Raw genomic sequence first — 22,265 nt, forward strand, 5'->3', positions numbered from 1 at the left:
CATACCATCTTGTTGAACCGTGTCGAGCAAGCCGGCCCGAGGAACCCCGCACTGGAATGGATTAAATCCTTCCTTGCCGACCGCACTCAGGCGGTCAGGCTGGGTGGGTTTACTGCCTCCAAACTCTCTTCCACTTGCGGAGTCTCTCAGGGTTCCTCCCTGTCCCCGCTGCTTTTCAATCTTTACATAAGACCCTTGATCCATTCGCTAAAAAATAGAAATTTCACTGTATTCAATTATGCAGACGATCTCCAGATCATATTCTCCCTTACTTCCCCTAATGCCATGAGTGAGTTTCAATCCACCATGCTTCACATCCAGCATTGGATGGATGTGAACCAACTGAAACTCAACCCAGGCAAAACGGAGTTGGTCTTGCCTGGGAATAGTAAGAACAGTTGGAGCACGCAATTTTGGCCGCTTGAACTCGGGATCCCCCCCACCCCTTCTCTCTCCGTGAAAAGCCTGGGGGTCACGATCAACGCCGACCTCTCGCTGCATGGACAAGTAGGCTCCGTGATCTCCTCCAGTGTCCATCAATTACGGAAAATAAGGAAAATAGCACACTTGTTAACCCATTCTGCCTTAATCCAGGTGGTGATAGCACTCGTTCTTTCACGGCTGGACTTCTCCAATTCGATCTACCTCGGTCTGCCGCTGGGTCTGCAAAAAAGGCTTCAAATGGTCCAGAACCAGGCAGCCAGACCGATATATAAACAACCCAAGAGGTTGTCAGTCAGACCTTACCTTGTACAACTCCACTCACTCCCGATAGCTCACCGTGTATCTTTCAAGACATGTTGCTTAGCCTTAAAGGCCCTTCATGGAAATAGCCCCAGATTCATCAGTCGCATACTTACTAAATACACCCCGCGGCGTAGCCTACTATCAGCCCATCAAGTTTTGCTCAACACCCCGTCGTTCAGACTGAAACGTCAGGGAGGATGCAGCTTTTCTTACCTTGCCCCTAAATTATGGAACTCTATTCCTCTGGCTCTGAGAAGTTGTAACGATCTCCTCAGCTTCAGAAAATCTTTGAAGACCTGGCTGTTTGAGCGTAGTATCCTGACTGCACCGGACTTCTGTTATCAGCACCATGAAACCCTCGGGTGTACGTGCGCTTAATAAATTCCTACTAACATAGCATAACATAACCAATGCTATTATTACCTGAGATAAAAAGAAGCAAAGTTGGTTACAGGTTAGCACTGACCTTGTCATGCGGTAGTTGCTTGTCAAAGATACTGTATGGTTTCCAGAACTCTCACTCATGCCATAGACCTGTATAATAGGAAGATTCAGTCCCATGAAATACTTCAGGGTCTCCTTTGAGGTGATAGCACCTCCTGTGTAACGAAGGACACATCGATCAAGGCCAAAATCCGCCATCGAGAACCCAAGGAATCCAGAGCCATTACTGTAATAGAAAGATTTAGAAGATGGTTAGAAGTTGAACTAGCAGAAATAATAAGCCTTTGCAAATGCATTAGGTTGAACTTTATCCAAGCATCTCAGATAAGCGTGATATTGGCAGAGATGGCTCTAAGCAGCAACTTCTTATGCCAGTTCATTTTTTGAGTCAGTAGTAGGGGTGGGCGGAATTTGCGTAGTCGTGCTACGCAAAGCTCTGAGAAACGGTAAAAAATCTCTGAGAGCACGCAAAAGTCTTGCGAAAACGTGGAATTGCTTGTTCTGCCCGTTTGAGATGCTTTTTTCCTGTTCGCAAACGCTGTTTGCGTGCTCGAGGAGAAATATCTTGTGAACACACATTTTGAAAGCGTGAACAAGCAAATAATTCTGCGAAGCCGCGGAGTGCGGAATTTTTGGCAGTTCTCCGCAGAACGCAAAATTACTCAAATTCCACGAGCGGAACGGAATTTACCGCCCAGGCCTAGTCAATAGCACCTTGCATTGTAGGACTTGCACTTTCTCTTTTTGTAAGGGCCATTTACTCATGAGTCAGAACTCTTTAGATTGGCACCGGTGCTAGTAAACTGCCCATCTGTGGAATTAATGCTGAAGCCCACAGGGAGCTAGCTACCAGTACTCAAATGCCTTAGCAATCTACAATCTAGCTCAGTTTGTAACTGTGGCACAACAGTCAGTTGCACGCAAGCTGGGAGCTGCCTCTCAGGTCTGGCTTGTGCTCTGCCTGAAAGGGTTACATAAATGAACCCTTTCTACAGGAGCTGCTGCCAACAAAATCATACATTTTGCAAGTTTGCCCTTACATTAGTCATATATCGAATGGTGTTCTTATCTCAAGTCTAGTCAAGAATAACTTTATTTCGGTTCAAGAGAACCATACAAGTTTGACAGGTAAAATGTATCACAATTTATAAAACAATCGCAATAATACATTTAAAAAAGAAGCAATTCATTAAATAGTACAATATAAAAATTCTATACATAAAATAATAAATTTAAAGCGACAAGCTATTACACAGTTCATCAAGATACAACCGATTACCGTACAATAGTATGAAATTAAACCATACTTTAACAAACTCTTTGACTCAAAACGCTTTCTAATAGCCATCAATACTTTTTTGTAATTAGCTAATGCAATGCAGATACAGGGGTAGCCAAGGTGTGCAGAAAGTTAAAACCATCAAAGTATGTGCAGGGGCGAATTTTCCTTAATAGTGGGGATAAAGGTTTTTCCGCACCACTTTATATAAACTACAGAATAGAATAAAGTGCATAGTGCTTTGGTTAGCCGAATTGCCACAGGGATAGCGACACTGATAAGACCAAAGTCGGAAGGTGGGTTAGCAGTCCCCGATTTTGAGTTGTATTATTTGGCAACCCAGCTACAGGTAATGACGCAAGCGGTGGCAAAGGAATTCAGGGGTCCGGAGAATATGAGAGGTAAGGGGATCCCGCGGTATGTAACATTCAGGAACCTGTAAGTCAGGGAGCAAGTATTGATACTCTGAAGAAGTAGGGATAGGTTGTGTTCTTTGATAATAAGCTGCAGGTTTTTTTTTTTAAGTGAGGGAGCAATTCTCCTCGGGCGAAGATCACAGGGTTGAGAGCCCCAATGTGTGACATCTGGTATGGATGTGGGATAACCAAGGTAAATTCCCTGCTCCTAGAACAGAAAGTACATCCTTCAGTTCCTCCCTATAATTTGACAGCTCAGGCGTGCTCCATAAGCGGTGTCAGAATAAAACCGGGCATGAGGCAATTATTTCACTTATCAGGCCAATCCCAAGATCCATCCTCAAAGGTGTTAGGGGAGTACTCTTCGGAAGACTCAAAAGTTGTATAACGAAGGAATTCTCTGTTGTAGCGAGGACATTTGGATGGCAGGGGCCCCAGAGTTTAACACCATAAAGAGGAGCTCCCCTTGCCTGTATTTTATAGATTTCAGCTGGCGGACCTACAGCTTTTTGGGAACAACTTTTATAGACTTTAAGAATGCCCCCAATGGATTGTGTGAGTTTTAAGTTTCCTTTCTTTACTTGGGTCCCCCAGTTCATCTTATCGTTAAGTAATCGTAGGTAGAAAGGTTTCTAAGGGCTTTACATCCATTTGTGGCAGTGGGCAGTTTGTAGTTTTTGCGTTGAATACCATGTATTTCGTTTTTTGGAGGTTTATTTCCAGGTCCCTTTTCTTACAAAATTTATAGAAACTCCTCTAGAACCCGTTGCATACCCATTGGTGACATGGAGAGTAGCAGCGTGTCATCCGCGAACATAAGCGCAGGTATTTTATGATTCGCTAACCTTGGTGAATCTATATCTTTTATTGCCAGCAGGGTTTCTATTAAAACATTTAAAAAGAGGGAAAACAGGGTCGGTGAAAGCACACAACCCTGTCTCACCCCTTTCTCCACTGAAAAGGGAGCTGTCAATTCCCCTTTTTCACCGTATCTAATCCTCGCAAACGTGTCCTGGTGCAACCGTATCAGCAGATGGCATAAATACTCTGGAGCACCCATATCCCAAAGGATGCCCCAAAGCTGGTCACGCTGCACCATATCGAATGCGGATTTAAGATCCACGAAGGTTAGGTAAAGGCTGCCGCCCTCCAAAGTCACTGTTTTCCAATGGATCAGTTGCAGTCTGAATAACTGGTCAATTGTTGAAATTTTGCTTCTAAACCCCGCTTGAAGGGGAGTTAAGATGTTTTGATCGTCAATCCATGACTGCAACCGACCCAAAAGAACGTGAGCAAATAACTTTTGCGTCATGTCGATTAAACTTATTGGGGGGTAATTAGCAGAGGGAAGCGGGGAGCCCTTCTTGTAGATAGGGATGATTTCCGCGCCTGCCCATGTTGGAGGAAGTTCCATACCTTCAAGGATGGCATTAAATAGCACCCTTAGATAGGGAACCCACACTGATCCTTCATTCTTGAATAAGTCTGCAGGTATTTCATCCAGACCTGGCACTTTGCCTGGGAGCATTTTGCCCAATGCTGCGGTGACTTCCTTTACAGTGCAAAGGGGAGCATTCGTATCCAAGGGAGTATTATGCTCAATAAGGTGCCTGGCTGGTGCATCTCCTGCCACAGGTCTGAAGTATAATGTTTGAAAGTGCATCCTCCAGACTTCCTCTCCTAGGTTCGGTTCTATTGCAGAGTTGCCTTCGGACTTCCCAGTTCTCACTAGGTTCCAAAAGCCTCTCGTATCTCTATTCTCTAGGGCCGTTTTAATTGCGTCCCATTTGTCTAATTCCCATGTTGACTTTGCTTCCATAACAGTTTTTTTGTATACTGCCCTGGTTTCTTTAGAGCAAATATTATCCTTGTCTTTAACCGCTGTCAGCAGGGCACTTTTAGCATCTCTGCATGTTTTATTATACCAGGAGTGATTATTTTTGGGGCTTGAATTATTTTTAAAATCTACATTATAGAAAAACACTGCAAATTTGGCAAACATGTCCTGGTGATTTTTGACTATTACCTATTTGTTGGTGTTTGAAAAGCTAGTTCCAGATGGGGAATGATTTGTTCATAGAGGGTAGTCTTTTTGTCAATTGACTGAACAAATGTTCCCCAACAAAGTCTTCTGCCTCCTTCTATGGCTACCAAATTTGGGATATCTTGGGTAGGTGGTCTTTGGTCATGCTCAGGTTTCCGCAGTTTTATTTCTAGGACTAACGGGTTGTGGTCACTTTCACAGCTAAGATTTACTACAAAACCCACTACTCTGTGCAACAACTCCACGTCTACCAATATGTAATCAATAATGGATGATTGGCTCAGCTTGTTATAAGTAGGGGTGCCCAGACTGCCGGATGGGAAACAGCCATTACATGCCCTTAGCAAGTTTGTACGGGTAAGATAGATCATCTGCAGGACTAGGGGGGTCCAACTCCTGACCGGGTAAGTGTTACAATCAGGGATTGACAAACAGCGTCCTCCTCACTAGTGATGGGAGTGTTTAGGCCGTTTAAAGGTTCAAAGTGGCAATTAAAATCCCCCCAAATTATTATGTGCGAGGTCTTGGGCAGTGTGTGTAAGAAAGTTGCCAAGAAGTCTAAAAGCTGCGATGTCAGCCCTTGTTTCACTGGCCATGAGTAAATATTTTTGACAGCTATTTTCTTTTTATTAGAAATTAAAGAATAAACACAATACACAGGATACCCGTCCGAATGAGGAAGGAATACAGACAATGTTAGGGGAGGGAAGCATGGGAGGTAAGGTATACAGACAATATTAGGGTAGGGAAGCAGGGGAGAGAAGAACTCCAGACAAAATATGTATAATACAATGCGGGGAATGGCAGGTCAGGGGGAAAGTGGAACTTCAGGAATATCCACAAGAGGAGGAGTGCAAATGTCTCCACGGTAACTGTTCCAATGGCCCCAAATCTTACCCCATTTTCTGGGTCGCCCCCGTGCCACATAGACCGTCTTCTCCCTAAACATGCACCAATCCATGTTTTCCATCCATGCCTCGACCGTGGGCGGCCTCTGGGAACCCCACAACTGCGCTATGTCTCTCTTAGCTACCATATTTCCCAGGGTCGCCCACTGCATCTGCGTTACATCATAGTCATTGGGTTCCCAGACATTCAGGAGACAACGTCTGGCCTCAGGCAGCAGGGCAACACCAGTAGCTTCCTTCATCTTATTGTGTATCCCAGTCCAAAACGCAGCTACTTCAGGATACTCCTAAATTATATGCATAAACGTCCCAAGCAGCCCATAACCACGCTTGCACAGACCATCCTCCGAATAACCCATTCTAACCAAACGGGGGCCAGTCACATAAATTCTGTGCAGGATTTTAAGCTGCACCAACCGGAGACGGGCCGAAATCGCGACCTCCTTAGGAGAAGAGATCGCAGACGGCCAGTCCTCATCATCCAATTCAAGGCCATCTCGGGTCCATACGTCCCGAAGCTGCACCAACAGGTCAGTCCTATCGTTAATCAGTTTTTTGTAGATCAAAGAGATAGTACTATCTGGCACATGACCATCCAGTATTCTATCCTCAAGCGGAGAGGACTCCGGAATCTCTACATCCTCAGGGAAAACAGACTGCAAGGCATGGCGGACTTGAGCATACCGAAAATATTCCCTTTCACTCAGTTGGAACTCAGCCTTCAATTCCTCAAAGGTTTTAATCTTGCCCTTAGCCAAGAGGTCACTCACCTTACTAACGCCAATCATACCCCATTTCTCAAATCCTTTCGTTTTCCACAAGTTACCCAGCTTCTTGGAAGCAAAAAGCGGGGTCGCTCGGGTCAGTCGATCCTTTCAACCCATCGCACTATTTGCACAGTTCCACACCCGTACCGCAATCTTTGTGGGCCCCGAGAGCCGCCTTCCAGCCAATCTAGAATAGAGCGCTCTATAGTAATTGCCCCCCCCGGCAACAACCACCTGTCCATTGCAAACGCGGGGTTCAATTCGGGACCATACATGCCATGATTAATGGCCCTCAATTGAGACGCCCAGTAATATCATTTGATGTCAGAGAGAGCGATACCACCATCATACCATGGAAGCGTCAGCTTGGCGAGGGCGATACTTGATCGCCCATCCCAGATCAACTTCCTTTGGAGACCCTCCACTGCCTGAAAATAGCTTGTGGGAATTACATCAAAGGTGTTCTGAAGAGCGTACAGAAAGCGTGGCAACGACATCATCTTAAAGAGCGCCGCACGGCCGAGCAGCGATAGCGGCAGCCTACGCCAGCCCACCACGTCCAGTTTCCACCGGTTGAGCGGTGGGAGCAAATTCCGCTGGTATCGGACAACCGGGTTCAATGATATATAGACCCCAAGATACTTAAAACCCGTCTGTGTAATCTGGATGGGACAACCGCGCGGCAAAAGAGGGACATCTCCCGAGAGGACGTACAAGTAAGATTTAGTCCAGTTGATAACTAAGCCAGAATTCCTACCAAAAGAGGTAAGGACATCAACCAAAACAATTAACGATTTCCAGGGCGACGTCAGGTACAACAGTATATCGTCTGCGTAAAGCAAGATACGATCTTCAAAGTCTGGGGCCCACTGAATACCCCTCATCGACGGTTCCCATCTAATCCAGGCAGCAAGGGGCTCAAGAGCAAGGGCAAACAAGAGCGGCGACAATGGACAACCCTGTCGTGTACCTCTCCCAAGAACGAAGGACTCAGATACCCGACCGTTGACCACAATCTGCGCCAATGGGTCCTCATAGAGGAGTCTCACCTAGCCAATGAAGCCAGGACCGAAACCAAACTTGGCAAGTACGGCCCACAAATACGGCCATTCCACAGTATCAAAAACCATTGTGGCGTCCAAGGAAGCCAAGATGGCCGGCTCACGCAATGACGAAGTCCTCTCGAGGACACCATGCAAACGTCGCAGATTCAGGGCCGTATTCCGATGTGGGATGAAACTGGATTGATCCGGATGAATCAAGTCACTAATCACCTTTATTATACGATTGGCCAATAATTTAGCGAGAATCTTGGGTTCCGCGTTAAGGAGTGATATCTGCCTATAAGAGGCACAGCGGTCTCTTGGTTTCCCTTCCTTATGAATCGCCATAATGGTCGCAAGACGCTGATTACGGGGAAGGGAGCCCCTATCTCGCGATTCTAGGAACATGTCACGAAGATACGGCGCCATTTTGTCAGGGCGCAATTTATAAAGTTCAATGGGGAGACCATTGGGACCCATCGCCTTCCCCGAACGAAGGGAACGGATAGCGAGAGCCACCTTATCAGCGGTTATTACTGTATCCATCAACTCTCTATCGGAATCAGACAAACTGGGCAATGCAATGTCGCGCAATAATAAATGTGAATCTTCCTCCGGCCTATCAGAAATGGGGGAGTATACTTCCTGAAAATGCTCCGCAAAACTCTGGACTATCTCCTTGGGTTCAGTCACACGCATACCATTCACTTTCTCAATCACAGGAACCACACGGCTCGCCCTCTCTTTCTTATCCAACCATGCTATCAGTTTACCTGCTTTATCCCCGACATCATATAATCGGCCCTGCTGCTCCCTGCTCACGACTTTCGCAGCATCCGTAACCAAAGCCTTGTATTCAAGTTGTTTAAGACGCAGAACATGCATCTTTCCACGGGTGACGCCCAGTTCCAAATCACGCTCCAGTTCGGCAATCTCTGCCTCAAGGCTAACTACCTCCTCATTCTTACTCTTCTTAGCGCCAGCAATCAATGACAACACCTGACCTCGGATGACCGTCTTAAAAGCTTCCCAGAGCGACACCGCCGAAGACACAGATCCCACATTCTCAACAAAATACTGGTCAAGGGATTTGACCAACGCAGCGCGGGTTTTAGGGTTACGGAGATACCATGGATTAATCGGGGCTACTCACCCCTCTGCACCCAGATGCGACTCCAACCTAAGCCACAGTGGAGAGTGATCGGATATTCCCCGAGCCAGATGTCGAACTTCAGTAATGGAGGGGGCCTGCGCAGCTGGCATCAAGATGTAATCAATCCTGGAAAGGCGACCGTGTGCACCCGAGTGGAAAGTGTATTGGTTCTGGGCCGGATGCAGCAATCTCCAACAGTCCACCAACCCCAGTGTATCTATAAAGCCGCTAAGCCAATTCTGTGACCCTGTGAGGTCCCTGGGCGGGTGTCGATATGCCCTACCAGAGACAACCGAGTTAAAATCTCCGCCCATGACCAGAGTCCCCTCAGGAAGTACCAATACTACTCGCCCCAAATCCGTAAAAGTTGTCGACTGTAATCCCGGGGGAACGTAGACAGAGTGCAAGGATATAGTCCTACCCTACCATCGTCCAGTGAGAGCTACGTAACGCCCCCTATCATCCAGGACTGTTGCATCTATTTCCAAAGGGAGAGAACTCCTAACTAGGATACACACCCCTCTGGACCCAGAGGAGAACCCCGCATGGGCAACTAAAAAATACCCTTTGCGGTTCATGGCATGACAGGTTTTACCGATCAAATGTGTTTCCTGCAACAATACCACATATGGGGTAAGCCGTTTCAACAGCTGTAACACAACCCCACATTTTATCCTGTCCCCCAACCCATTCCCATTCCAACTCATTAGTCTCAATCCCCTACCCCCCATCCCGAAAGTGAAAGCAGATCCAACCCCCCTCGGAGCTCAGCATCCAAATCAAAAGATAAAACAATATGTTGCCTTGTACAGAAACAAAACACCCCCAAATGAACACCCCCCCACCCCCAAGCCAAAAACCCATTACAAACCCCCCCACCCTGCACCCCTGCGTAAGACTAAGTAGCCACCCCAACTTGCAGTGTGCCTGTCGCCCTGACATCAAACTACTCTACAAAAAGAAACCCCTGAGGAGCAAGAGTCCCACCAAGCGCCCCGCTGCCCCCGGGTATGACACATCAATTCACACAATAAAAGTCATCGAACCACAGTTAGAGCAATCAGCAAAGTTCAGAATCCGGAGACCATGGTCCTATTCCTGCTCCATCGGACCGCCCTCCGCTCCTCCAGAATGTTCCTCCCGGCCACGTCTGTGAGGCAAAGTGTCGAGCCAGTCTCCCACCACCTCTGGACGATCAAAGGAATATGTCCGTTCCTTGAATTCAAAGCGCAACTTGGCTGGAAAAAGCATTGTGTATTTCAGTTCCATCTCCCTCAGTCGCCGTTTAACACCCAGAAATCCTAGCCTTTGCTTTTGGACAGCCTGTGTAAAGTCCGGGTAGAAACTTAGGGTGGTATTTTCATACTTCATGGGTCCACCCAACCGTGAGGCCTGCAGGATAGCGTCTCTATCTCTGAAGTTAAAGATTCTGGCAATGATGGATCGCGGCGGGGCACCCAACTTCGGTTTACCACCCGGTACTCTGTGGGTGCGTTCAACCGTAAAGAACTTACTCAGTCCTTTTGGTGCGAGGTGTTTAATTATAAGATCTTCAACAAAAAAATCAGCCGCCGGATCCTCCGACTTCTACGGGACCCCAATAATGCGTACATTGTTACGCCGGGCCCTACTTTCAAAATCCTCCAACCGGCGGGCAAAAAGATCACCGGAGACTCGCAGGTTACGGACCTCTGTCTGCAAGTCGGACACATCACCCGTCAGGCTGGAAGTCTTCAGTTCCAAAGATTTGACTTTTTCATTAGTGTTTGATAAATCCGTGCGGATCAAGTTGACATCGATCGAAACAGTGTTCAGCTTGTGGGCAAGAGTGTCAAATTGTTGGCCGATGGAGGCCTTCATCCCGTCAAGCGCGCTCATGACGTCTTGCAAAGTCAATTCCGCCGATGAGGCCGGGTCCTCCTTAGTAACCTCCAGTGATCTACCCGGTCCACCGGGGGATCCTTTAGATTGGGCATATCAATCCATGTTGTTTGCTTGGGTATAACCACCTCGCCGAGTGATCTTGGACTTTTGCTTGTCTCCTTCAGATCTGGCCGCCATCACGGACAAGGAGACCCCCAGAAGCAGTGGGCAACAAGAGAAGATGGCCGTACTGGGAACCGCAACCAAACTATTAGCGGCAACCAGAGGGCATAGCCCGTCCGTGTCCAGTATACACACTCAGGACAGCACCCATGAGCGCCACGCAGTCCAATAGCTTTCTGCTCGCATATGCACGCTCCCAGACGGGATCAGACTGGAGCCTCAAATGCGAAAGTGAAATTCCAAAATCAGTACGACAGTCCGTATTCCCTCAGGCCGCTGTTGTTCAACTTCTGCCCGGGCACCATGCCAACTCGAGCCCCGGGCAACACCGAGAGGCAGGCCGCAATATTCAAATCGTTGTTATTCCGGTTCCTGAAGTCCAATTCAAATTTGGACAAAGGTTACCGCCTCAGCCGTGGTTCGTCTTCAATGATCCGTCAACGTAATCAGGATAATTGTCAGGATAGATGCGGGAGGTTGCAAGGGTCTCGGGAGCCCTGTGCTCACGCAGCCATCTTGGTTGTACGCGAAGCTCCTCCCCTATTTTCAGATTATTAAAGAATACATTGGATGTCAGGGGACAATGTTTCTATCACTTTGATTCTACAGCCCATATGTATATCAACCCAGGTGCAGAGGCCACCAGAGTGTCTCCCCCGGGCCCCTGTACAGCTGGGGTAGAGTATGCTAAATACCCCACTCTATGTAGGAGCTTCCTTGACCAGGTTTCCTGAAACAGGCAAATCTAATGGGTGTCTATATAGGCACCCCAGTCTGGGAGATCCATTTTTGTACTTAGGCCTGCTCTGTTCCAGGATAAGATCTTGGTGTTCAGTATGGAAGTCCCACTATGCTGTGGATCTAAATGACAACCAGAACTATTCTGTATAGGAGGCCCACCATGCTGTGCATTCGTGAGGAGTGTGTATGCCTGCTCTCGATGCCCTATATTTCCCTGTGTAGAGTGGACTGGATTTCCTGGAAGAGGATTGGGTACACTCAGGTCTCCAGCCAGAAGAATAATCTTAGGAGGTTTTGCTGGCGATTGTTTACCAAGATTAGTACCTTCTAAGTAAAGTAATTTGTTAGGAAATTTTGAGACCATGCTCAGGTTTTCACACCTGGGAGCTAGTCAATCAACCAAGTCCAGGATGCTGAAATGATTGTTTACAGGGATGTTGAATTGCTCCCTATTACCCCACTCTTGTACTATATGTGGCGGCGCATTACTCTGGGCACGCTTTTCCCATTTTTTATACACACTGTCCATTCTTTCTAAGAGAGGGCTTGGAGGATAGAAATAGCCCAAAGGGAGTGCTTGTATACCTCCGGTTGCAATTGATGGTCCCCATTTTAGAATATGTTGGACCGCCCTTTTATCTCTGAAATTAATCAAAACACAGTCCCCTAAAATATCGTTTTGTCTCTGCCCAAGCCAACTAACCCTACGGGCGAATAGGATTTCAGTCTGTACTAGAGAAGGGAGTGGTCTATGCTTGTTCAGCCAGTGAATAGATTTGTTTTTTAATTCAAGAAATGTTTCACCCCGACCTGCCTCCAAAGGTGGAACTGCGGCAAAAATTACCACATAGAGGGCCAGATGTAGGTGGCCAAATACCGGTCGGTAACGGCCGAAATTCGGTAATTTCGGCCGTTTCCGACCGGTATTTGGAATTTGAGATGTAGGTGCCAAAAATGTTCTGAATCGGTAAATAAGAGTCGGTATAATTCCGAATTCGGTAAATAAGAAATGGTAAAAAAGGGCCATCGAGATGTAGGAAAGGGAAAAAATACCAAATCCAATGAAATTCGGTATTTAAGAGTCTGCTGAACTCTGCTGCCTGGCCTTGTCAGCCACAGGTGGAATGCTTTGGATTTCGCCCTCCTCATCCTCCTCATCTGAGGTTTGCAGAATCCTCAGAGGGGGCACATCAGGCCTCCTTGCCCTTCCCCGCATGGACGACTTAGTCGTTGGTGTTGGCGAATGCGATGGTGCTTCCAACTCAGGGGTTCCGAACAATAGAGGGGATTGTGGCAGAGGTGTTGTGGCTCGCTCAGGTGTTGAGGCCTCATGGGATGTGTTGTTGTCTCCCTCTACAGCGCTATGATCTGTGCTTTTTTTCTCCTTTTCCTTCCTTGTAGGTGCTGGTGCCCTCTCCTCCCTTTCTGGTGCTGTACTGCGTGAGGACTCTCCTGTGAAAACATATTGACATAGGGTCATTGGTGTTGTTCACCTGTGTGTATTTCTTAAATAAATTGATTACACTGTGTACATTGTGTGCTTGTCGTTGTGTGTGGCATGCCTTGCTGAATTGTATGGTGTATGCATTGCATGTATGCAACTATGACTACGTCCCCCATGATGCATTGCTGGCCCCCAGTAAAAGCTGTTCAGGAGTGTAATGCTTACACACAGTGGGGAAGGGGGTCAGGGTAATGGGTGGGGATTAAGGTCCATGTATCTTACCTTGTTTCTTTGTTGCTCTGGCAGAACTATCCAAGTCACCAATTCCATGTATGCATTCAGGCTCCAGGGTTGATTCTACGAGCTCCTCAAGCTCAGTTAGTTTCGGTGCTCTGTTTTTTCCACCTCCTGTCACACCAGCTTCCTTTGTTTGGGCAGTAATCTTCTTCTTGGTGATGAAGCGCAGGTCTTACCATCTTCTCTTGATGTCGTCGATCTGCCTGTGCGTCACCCCAATGGCATTAGCCTTTGCCTGGATGTCAAGCCATGTCTTTCTCTTAACAGACTCTGCAACATGCAGAGACTGTCTCCCAAAAATTAGGGTGTTGTGCTTTACAATTTCGTCAGCAAGCACCTGCAGTTCTGCTGGGCTGAATTTTATTTTTCTTTTACGCTCTCCACCATCCTTTTGACCTTCCTGAGACTCCATTATGATGACCAGGTAAGCTCTGGGAAGCCAGCTCCTCTCAGTTTCCTCCTGCTCAGCAAATTGTTCAGTTGCTCTGCACCTGCATGGGTGTGGCCACTCCCAGGTACTGGGGAGGGGTGCCTCATTCTGATTGGTTGGTTACTCTGGGCCTTTGTTGTGGGGTGTTGTGGGTGTCCCTGATTGGTTAGGAGGCTCACATGTCAATATTTCAAACTGCCGATTCGGTATTTACTGAATCGGTATTTACAGAATCGGAAAATACCGATTGGGTAGATCCTATTCATTCCTATGGGCCAGAAGCCCCATTGGAATGAATGGCAATTACCGAATCGGTATTTACCGAATCGGTAAATACCGAATCGGCAGTTTGAAATATTGACATGTGCGCCTCCTAACCAATCAGGGACACCCACCACACCCCACAACAAAGGCCCAGAGTAACCAACCAATCAGAATGAGGCACCCCTCCCCAGTACCTGGGAGTGGCCACACCCATGCAGGTATATTTTACCGATTTTTTACCTACATCCCGTTTTCCGATTCTAAAATACCGATTTGGTATGAGTCGGTATTTAAGAGTCGGAAAAAAGGATTTACCGACATCTGGCCCAGAGTGTTGATTCTGGGGGCAGATCGATGCAGGGAAAGGAGGGTTTTATCAGACTTGGCTTAGATAGTGTTGAGTTCCTTGCGTTCCTTTTTACCAGCGTGTGGCGCTATTCGTAGAAGTGTGTGTGGAGTGGTAGCTCGCTCGTTTTTAAGCTCCCGTTTTGTATTTCTTTTGTAGTTAATTTAGGATACTTAATCCTCGTTTTTAAAACTGCCTGGCCCACTTACCCCCACCTCTGCCATCCTATCTTGCACCCTAATCGGTCAACTCACCGCTCTTTGCGGGTCCTTCGCCCTGTCTCGAGGCGGCCATCTTTGTTGAGGGGGAGCAGCGCGCAGTCAGTCCTTTCTCTACCTTGCTGGTTGTGCATAAAGGTAGGCAACCCTGCTCAGTGCGTCCTTTACCAGCGTGTGGCGCTATTCGTAGAAGTGTGTGTGGAGTGGTAGCTCGCTCGTTTTTAAGCTCCCGTTTTGTATTTCTTTTGTAGTTAATTTAGGATACTTAATCCTCGTTTTTAAAACTGCCTGGCCCACTTACCCCCACCTCTGCCATCCTATCTTGCACCCTAATCGGTCAACTCACCGCTCTTTGCGGGTCCTTCGCCCTGTCTCGAGGCGGCCATCTTTGTTGAGGGGGAGCAGCCGCAGTCAGTCCTTTCTCTACCTTGCTGGTTGTGCATAAAGGTAGGCAACCCTGCTCAGTGCGTCCTTTACCAGCGTGTGGCGTTATTCGTAGAAGTGTGTGTGGAGTGGTAGCTCGCTCGTTTTTAAGCTCCCGTTTTGTATTTCTTTTGTAGTTAATTTAGGATACTTAATCCTCGTTTTTAAAACTGCCTGGCCCACTTACCCCCACCTCTGCCATCCTATCTTGCACCCTAATCGGTCAACTCACCGCTCTTTGCGGGTCCTTCGCCCTGTCTCGAGGCGGCCATCTTTGTTGAGGGGGAGCAGCGCGCAGTCAGTCCTTTCTCTACCTTGTTGGTTGAGTATAAGGATAGCCATGCCAACGCGCAGCGGTCACGCGCAGCGGGGACGCCGAACTGACGCCAGAGTTACGCCAGAGTTTAGCCCGTCTGTGCCCGTCCGGGCCCAGACGGGCTCAGGGCCTGTCATCATGCCCGACTCTTTGCCATCTTCTACTACCAAGCTCCGTTATGGGAGGGACGCTCTCATCGCCTTACGTCCACCGCACCCAACTGTTTGTAGATTTGCACAGGTGGGGACTAGTCCATTTCTACCGTGTAGAGCCTGTTTCTCTGCCCATAATTCAATGGCTGTGAAACGTGCTCTCTCTATGGCCCTACTCAATTGTCGGTCTTTGTCGTGCCATGCCACTGAAATCCATTCACTTATTCTGGACCACGAGCTCGACGTGCTGTTTCTTACTGAGACCTGGCTCTCCCCCAGTTCTGGCCCTGACATGGTTAGAGCACTCCCTCCAGGCTTTCATATACTCCACCTTGATAGACCGAAAGGGAGGGGAGGAGGAATTGCTGTTCTTTATAGAGACACGCTCGCTTGTAAGATCCAGAATGGAGGGGTAACTGATTGTGAGAGCTTACAGTTCTCCCTTCGGCTGTCACCTACAGTATCTTTGGTAGGCTTGTTGATTTACCGCCCCCCTGGACCCCTGGGTAGCTTCCCTAACTCTCTTTTAGAAACCACCGCACTTCTTGCCTCTTCTACTGCTAACTTTGTTGTCCTCGGGGATTTTAATATCCATCTGGATGACCCTACGAACATCGCTGGAGTCGATTTGATCGATGATTTCAACTCGTTTGGAATCTACCTGGTCAACTCGGGCGCGACTCATGAGAAGGGCCATCTGCTCGATCCCATACTCTCTAACTTGGACCATCTTGTTCCATCTCCGGCTCTTGCCATGCCTTGGACAGACCACTTTTTGGTGTCCGCGACTTGGCAATTTGATAGTCCAGCTGCGGTAGCCCCAAGGGTTCATACCCTTGAGAGAGCCTGGTCGAGGCTCCCAGTTGACACTTGGGCGGCACACCTGGAGGCCACGCGGCCCCCTCAGGGAGCCAATGTCAAGTCAGGTCAAGTCATAGAATTTATATAGCGCACTACATACCCAGAGGGTCTCAAGGCGCTTAGGGAGGGGAGGAGGATTACTTGTCGAATATCCACGTTTTAAGTTGCTTTCTGAATGCTAGGTGGTTCTGGGTAAGGCGAAGGTAAGTGGGACGTGAGTTCCATGTTTTGCCCGCCAGGTATGAGAAGGAACGACCTCCCATGGTGGTCTTGTTGATGCGAGGTACAGTGGCGAGGGCTTGGCTGGAGGATCGTAATTGGTGGGGGGGGGTGTAGAAGGACAGTCGTGAGTGGAGGCATTCTGGTCCGATTTCGTAGAGTGCCTTGTGTGTGTGGGTCAGAAGTCGGAAAGTGATCCTCTTATTGACGGGTAGCCAGTGGAGGTTTTTTAGGTGACCAGAGATGTGTTCGTTACGCGGAATGTCCAATATGATTCTGGCTGAGGCGTTTTGTATTCGTTGGAGTTTTTTCTGGAGTTTAGCTGTAGTACCTGCGTAGAGGGTGTTTCCGTAGTCCAGTCGGCTCGTGACCAGAGCATGGGTGACTGTTTTTCTGGTTTCGGTGGGGATCCAGCGGAATGTTTTTTTGAGCATGCGAAGAATGTTGAAGCAGGATGAGGAGACGGCGTTGACTTGTCTGTTCATTGTAAGTGAAGAATCCAGGATAACGCCTAGGTTCCGTGCGTGGTCTGTCGGGATGGGTGCTTTTCCAAGGGCTTCCGGCCACCAGGAGTCGTCCCATGCAGAGGGGGATGTACCTAAGATGAGGACTTCTGTTTTATCTGAGTTCAGTTTCAGGCGGCTGTGTTTCATCCATTCGGCGACTTCTTTCATTCCTTCGTGTAGGTTAGATTTGGCGGTGCTGGGGTCATTGGTGAGAGAAAGGATCAGTTGAGTGTCATCCGCGTAAGAGATGATGTTGAGGTTGTGTTGTCGGGCGATGGCCGCGAGGGGGCTCATGTATACGTTGAAGAGGGTGGGACTGAGTGAGGATCCTTGTGGTACGCCACAGATGACTTCAGTGGCCTCGGACTTGAATGGTGGGAGGCGGACTCTCTGTGTTCTTCCGGTGGGGAACGAGGTGATCCATTCCAGTGCTTTTCCTTGTATTCCGATGTTTCTGAGGCGTTGTAAGAGGGTGCTGTGGCAGACTGTGTCGAAGGCAGCAGAGAAGTCGAGGAGGATGAGGGCGACTGTGTCTCCATTGTCCAGTAGAGTTCGAATATCGTCTGTTGCTGCGATGAGGGCGGTCTCAGTGCTGTGTTTAGCTCGGAAGCCAGACTGTGAGGAGTCGAGAGATTTGTTGGCTTCGAGGAAGGCGGCGAGCTGGTTGTTGACAGCTTTCTCGATGACTTTGGCCGGGAAAGGAAGGAGCGAGATGGGGCGGTAATTTTTGAGTTCGGTGGGGTCCGCTGTGGGTTTTTTCAGAAGGGCGGTAAGTTCAGCGTGTTTCCAGCTTTCCGGGAAGGTGGCGGAGTTGAAGGAACAGTTGATGACGTCTCGGAGGTGCGGTGCTATGACGGAGTTTGCTTTGTTGAAGATGTGGTGGGGACATGGGTCTGTGGGGGATCCTGAGTGGATGGAGTCCATCAGGCGGATGGTGTCCTCAGTGGAGATTGGGTTCCAGTCGTTAAGGGTGTTCAAGGGGGGGGGATGTTCTGCATATGGTTGGGTGGGTTGGTCTCCGGGTTGGTTGTCGAAGCTGTTGTGGATGTCTGCAATTTTGTTGTGGAAGAATAAAGCCAGGGAGTCGCAGAGGGCTTGAGAGGGGGTGATGTCGTTGGAGTTGGCTGAGGGATTGGTAAATTCCTTGACGATGTTGAAAAGTTCCTTGCTGTTGTGGGCGTTGTTGTCTAGTCGATCCTTGAATGCTGTTTTTTTGGCCTTTCGGATTAGTTGGTGGTGTATGCGGGTGGCGTTTTTGAAGGCTTCCTTGGTGCTGGTGGTTCGGTCTTTTTTCCAGGCCTTCTCAAGGGAGCGGCAGAGTTTCTTGGACTTCTTAAGATCATCGTTGAACCATGAGGCCTTCTTGTTGCCAGGTTTGCTTTGACGTTTTTTCAGTGGTGCTAGGATGTCGGCGCTGTTGGATAACCATAGGGTGAAGTTGGCGGCGGCTTGGTCTGGGTTAGAAGAGTGGGCTGGGGTGTTTAGAAGGAGCGATGAGGAGATCTGGTTGATGGTGATTTTGTTCCAGTTTCTTTGAAGAGTTGGTTGGGGGTGGTTGATGAGTTTAGGCTTGTTGTAGGTAAAGTGGACGCAGCTGTGGTCAGTCCAGAGGAGAGCCGTGGTGTGGCTGAAGGAGACGTGGTTGCTGGAGGTGAAGTTAGGGTCGAGAGTATGACCTGCTATGTGGGTGGGGGAAGTGACCAGTTGTTTAAGTCCGAGGTTGGCGAGGTTGTCCAAGAGGGTGGTGGTGTTGCGGTCGTTGTTCTTTTCAAGGTGAAAGTTGAGGTCTCCCAGAAGGATGTAATCTTTGGAGGGGAGCGCGTGTGGAGTGATGAAGTCCGTAATGTCATCACTGAATTTTGCGCGGGGTCCTGGTGGTCTGTAGAGATAGAGCTCTGAGGCTGTAGCCGAGAGCAGGATACTTTAAGACCTTGCTAATTTTAAAAATTGTACCGCTTATTTTGTGTGTTTTAAAAGCAAAGAGAAGGACTCCGTTTTTAAAAAGATTACTTTTTTGGAAATTGGGGATTGTATTCTTGTGTGCTCTGTAAAATACTTGATCGCTTACTTCCTTCGTGATTCTCCTCCCCGCGCAGCCGAGTCAGGCGCTGCAGCGGGTCGCAGGGAATCACCGTGACCTCCGGGCACCGCCCACTGACCCAGGCCACGCCCCCTCTCTATGTAAGCCGCGCTTGGGGAATCGCTCGCATTAGATAGAGCTCTGAGGCTGTAGCCGAGAGCCGGATACTTTAAGACCTTGCTAATTTTAAAAATTGTACCGCTTATTTTGTGTGTTTTAAAAGCAAAGAGAAGGACTCCGTTTTTAAAAAGATTACTTTTTTGGAAATTGGGGATTGTATTCTTGTGTGCTCTGTAAAATACTTGATCGCTTACTTCCTTCGTGATTCTCCTCCCCGCGCAGCCGAGTCAGGCGCTGCAGCGGGTCGCAGGGAATCACCGTGACCTCCGGGCACCGCCCACTGACCCAGGCCACGCCCCCTCTCTATGTAAGCCGCGCTTGGGGAATCGCTCGCATTAGATAGAGCTCTGAGGCTGTAGCCGAGAGCAGGATACTTTAAGACCTTGCTAATTTTAAAAATTGTACCGCTTATTTTGTGTGTTTTAAAAGCAAAGAGAAGGACTCCGTTTTTAAAAAGATTACTTTTTTGGAAATTGGGGATTGTATTCTTGTGTGCTCTGTAAAATACTTGATCGCTTACTTCCTTCGTGATTCTCCTCCCCGCGCAGCCGAGTCAGGCGCTGCAGCGGGTCGCAGGGAATCACCGTGACCTCCGGGCACCGCCCACTGACCCAGGCCACGCCCCCTCTCTATGTAAGCCGCGCTTGGGGAATCGCTCGCATTAGATAGAGCTCTGAGGCTGTAGCCGAGAGCAGGATACTTTAAGACCTTGCTAATTTTAAAAATTGTACCGCTTATTTTGTGTGTTTTAAAAGCAAAGAGAAGGACTCCGTTTTTAAAAAGATTACTTTTTTGGAAATTGGGGATTGTATTCTTGTGTGCTCTGTAAAATACTTGATCGCTTACTTCCTTCGTGATTCTCCTCCCCGCGCAGCCGAGTCAGGCGCTGCAGCGGGTCGCAGGGAATCACCGTGACCTCCGGGCACCGCCCACTGACCCAGGCCACGCCCCCCCCTCCTCCCTTATAACAATGTGCTGTTCCAGGAGGCGCAGCGGACGGGCGCAGCGGGTGCGCCGGCGGTGCGCCGAAGGCGCGCCAAAGGCAAGCCCGTCTGCGCCCGTCCGCGACCGGACGGGACCAGGGGCCACAAACCTTGGTTCATCGATCCCCCAGGGCAGGCCATATAGCGCGGCTGCCCTACACTCCATAGGAAGAAACATCGCTAACCAATGCACGCACATATACGCCCCTACAGAACTTCCCCTCAGCTGCCCAGACTGTAAACATCCCTTCCGGAATAACCCTTTGGCCGCTGTCCCGAAATATTGTATGTATGCATTAAATTGTCGATCACTGCCCAAGCACTGTACACAAATCGCCATGCTGCTTGAGGAGCACAAGCCAGACGCCCTCTTTTTAACAGAGACTTGGCTCACGGCCCATTCCGAGCCCGACATTGTTATAGCCTTACCTGCGGGCTATCACATTCTTAGACTCGACAGACCAGAAGGGAGAGGGGGTGGGCTGGCCATCATCATAAAGGACCAGTACCACTGCCGCACCACAACAGCCACCATCCCTGGCTGTGAGAGTCTGAAATTCTGCATAGAGTTCAATGCCAATCACTCCTTCTCTGGTACGTTGATCTATCGCCCCCCTGAGTCTGCAAAACTATTCCTTAGTGCACTACCAGAGATTGTAGCAAAAAGATCCCTATCGGCGGCTAATTATACAGTGTTGGGAGACCTCAACCTGCATTTTAACTCGCCATCCGACCACCCGGCCAAGGAGTTAATAGATGACCTTGAAGCCCTTCAATTGGCCCAGTTGGTCACAGCCCCTACCCACGAAAAAGGGAACCTTCTCGATCCTATTTTCAGTAATAGTATGGATCTAATAGCGGCCCAACCCATCCCCCTTCCATGGTCAGACCACTGCTTGGTGCCGTTTACTTGGTCCACCCATAAAATCCCCCAATTATCCCCCCAAACCTCTATAAGAAGAAACTGGAAGAAACTCCCCGGCGATCTCTGGAGGCGTGAGCTAGACGCCACCCGCCCGCCACCCTGTTCAGACCCCAATCGGGCATATGCAAATTATGTTAGCTGGATCACAAATTCCTTAGACTCACTCCTGCCTCTTCGCAAATCGTCCTCTAAGCGAGCGCAGACATCAGGCCCCTGGTTCTCTGATTCGCTGAGAGAGTTAAAACGCCGATGTAGGCAACGGGAGAGAGCCTGGCGCCTAGACTTCCTTCCGGGAAAAAAGGCCTCCTACAGAGAGGCGATTAGAAGCTATAAAGAAGGGGTCAAGGCAGCCCAGGCAACTTACTATTCCGACAAAATCTTGGAAGCCAGAACAAAGCCTAAAGAAATCTTTAACATAATAAAGCAATGCACTAATGTCCCCACTGTTCCCCCTCTAACCAAGACTAAAGAGCAATGTAACGAACTGGCGGAATTTTTTCACGACAAGGTGCTGAACATATACTCCACCTTTCCAGCCATGGCCCTGAACCATGAGGTGCCCGACCCGTCCAACTCGGAAAATTTCCCCTGCTCAGGCCTGTCTACTACTGCGCCGACTCTTGACCATTTCCCTCTCCTGGACCTCGTCACTTTAGATAAAGTGGCTCGCCAGGTGAAGTCGGGCTCCCCCCGTGACCCAGCCCCCCCAGATATCCTGATGCAGGCAGGCGAAGCCATCCTCCCTGTAGTGTTGGAACTGCTAAACTCATCTTTGGCCACCTGTACAGTTCCCACTGCATGGAAGCAAGCCTCTGTACGGGCGCTCTTAAAAAAACCTAATTTGGACCCTGACGACTACTCCAACTATCGCCCCATCTCATTGCTTCCGTGGACTGGCAAGGTGCTGGAAAAGCACATAAATGCCCTCTTGGTCCAGTTTTTGGAGAATCACTCCCTACTGCACACCTCCCAGACAGGCTTTAGACCTGGCCACGGGACTGAAACCGCCTTGCTAGCAGTTACCGAAGAGTCTCGAAGAATACTGGATCAGGGAGGATCAGTGGCAGTGATCCTCCTTGACCTAAGTGCTGCC

The 22,265-nt window shown here is 48.8% G+C and overlaps 1 protein-coding gene across 1 annotated transcript in view; it reads right to left on the reverse strand.

Moving 5' to 3' along the window:
- LOC144817688 (long-chain-fatty-acid--CoA ligase ACSBG2-like) overlaps positions 1-22,265 on the reverse strand; it is a 614,824-nt gene that overhangs the window by 228,042 nt on the left and 364,517 nt on the right. Inside the window, exon 9 of the mRNA XM_078674435.1 lies at positions 1,214-1,417. Coding sequence (XP_078530561.1) covers positions 1,214-1,417 — 204 coding nt within the window. The remainder of the gene's footprint in view (positions 1-1,213; positions 1,418-22,265) is intronic.

The sequence above is a fragment of the Lissotriton helveticus genome, chromosome 2_1 (genome assembly GCF_964261635.1).
Source record: "Lissotriton helveticus chromosome 2_1, aLisHel1.1, whole genome shotgun sequence".
Classification (NCBI taxonomy): Eukaryota; Metazoa; Chordata; class Amphibia; order Caudata; family Salamandridae; genus Lissotriton; species Lissotriton helveticus.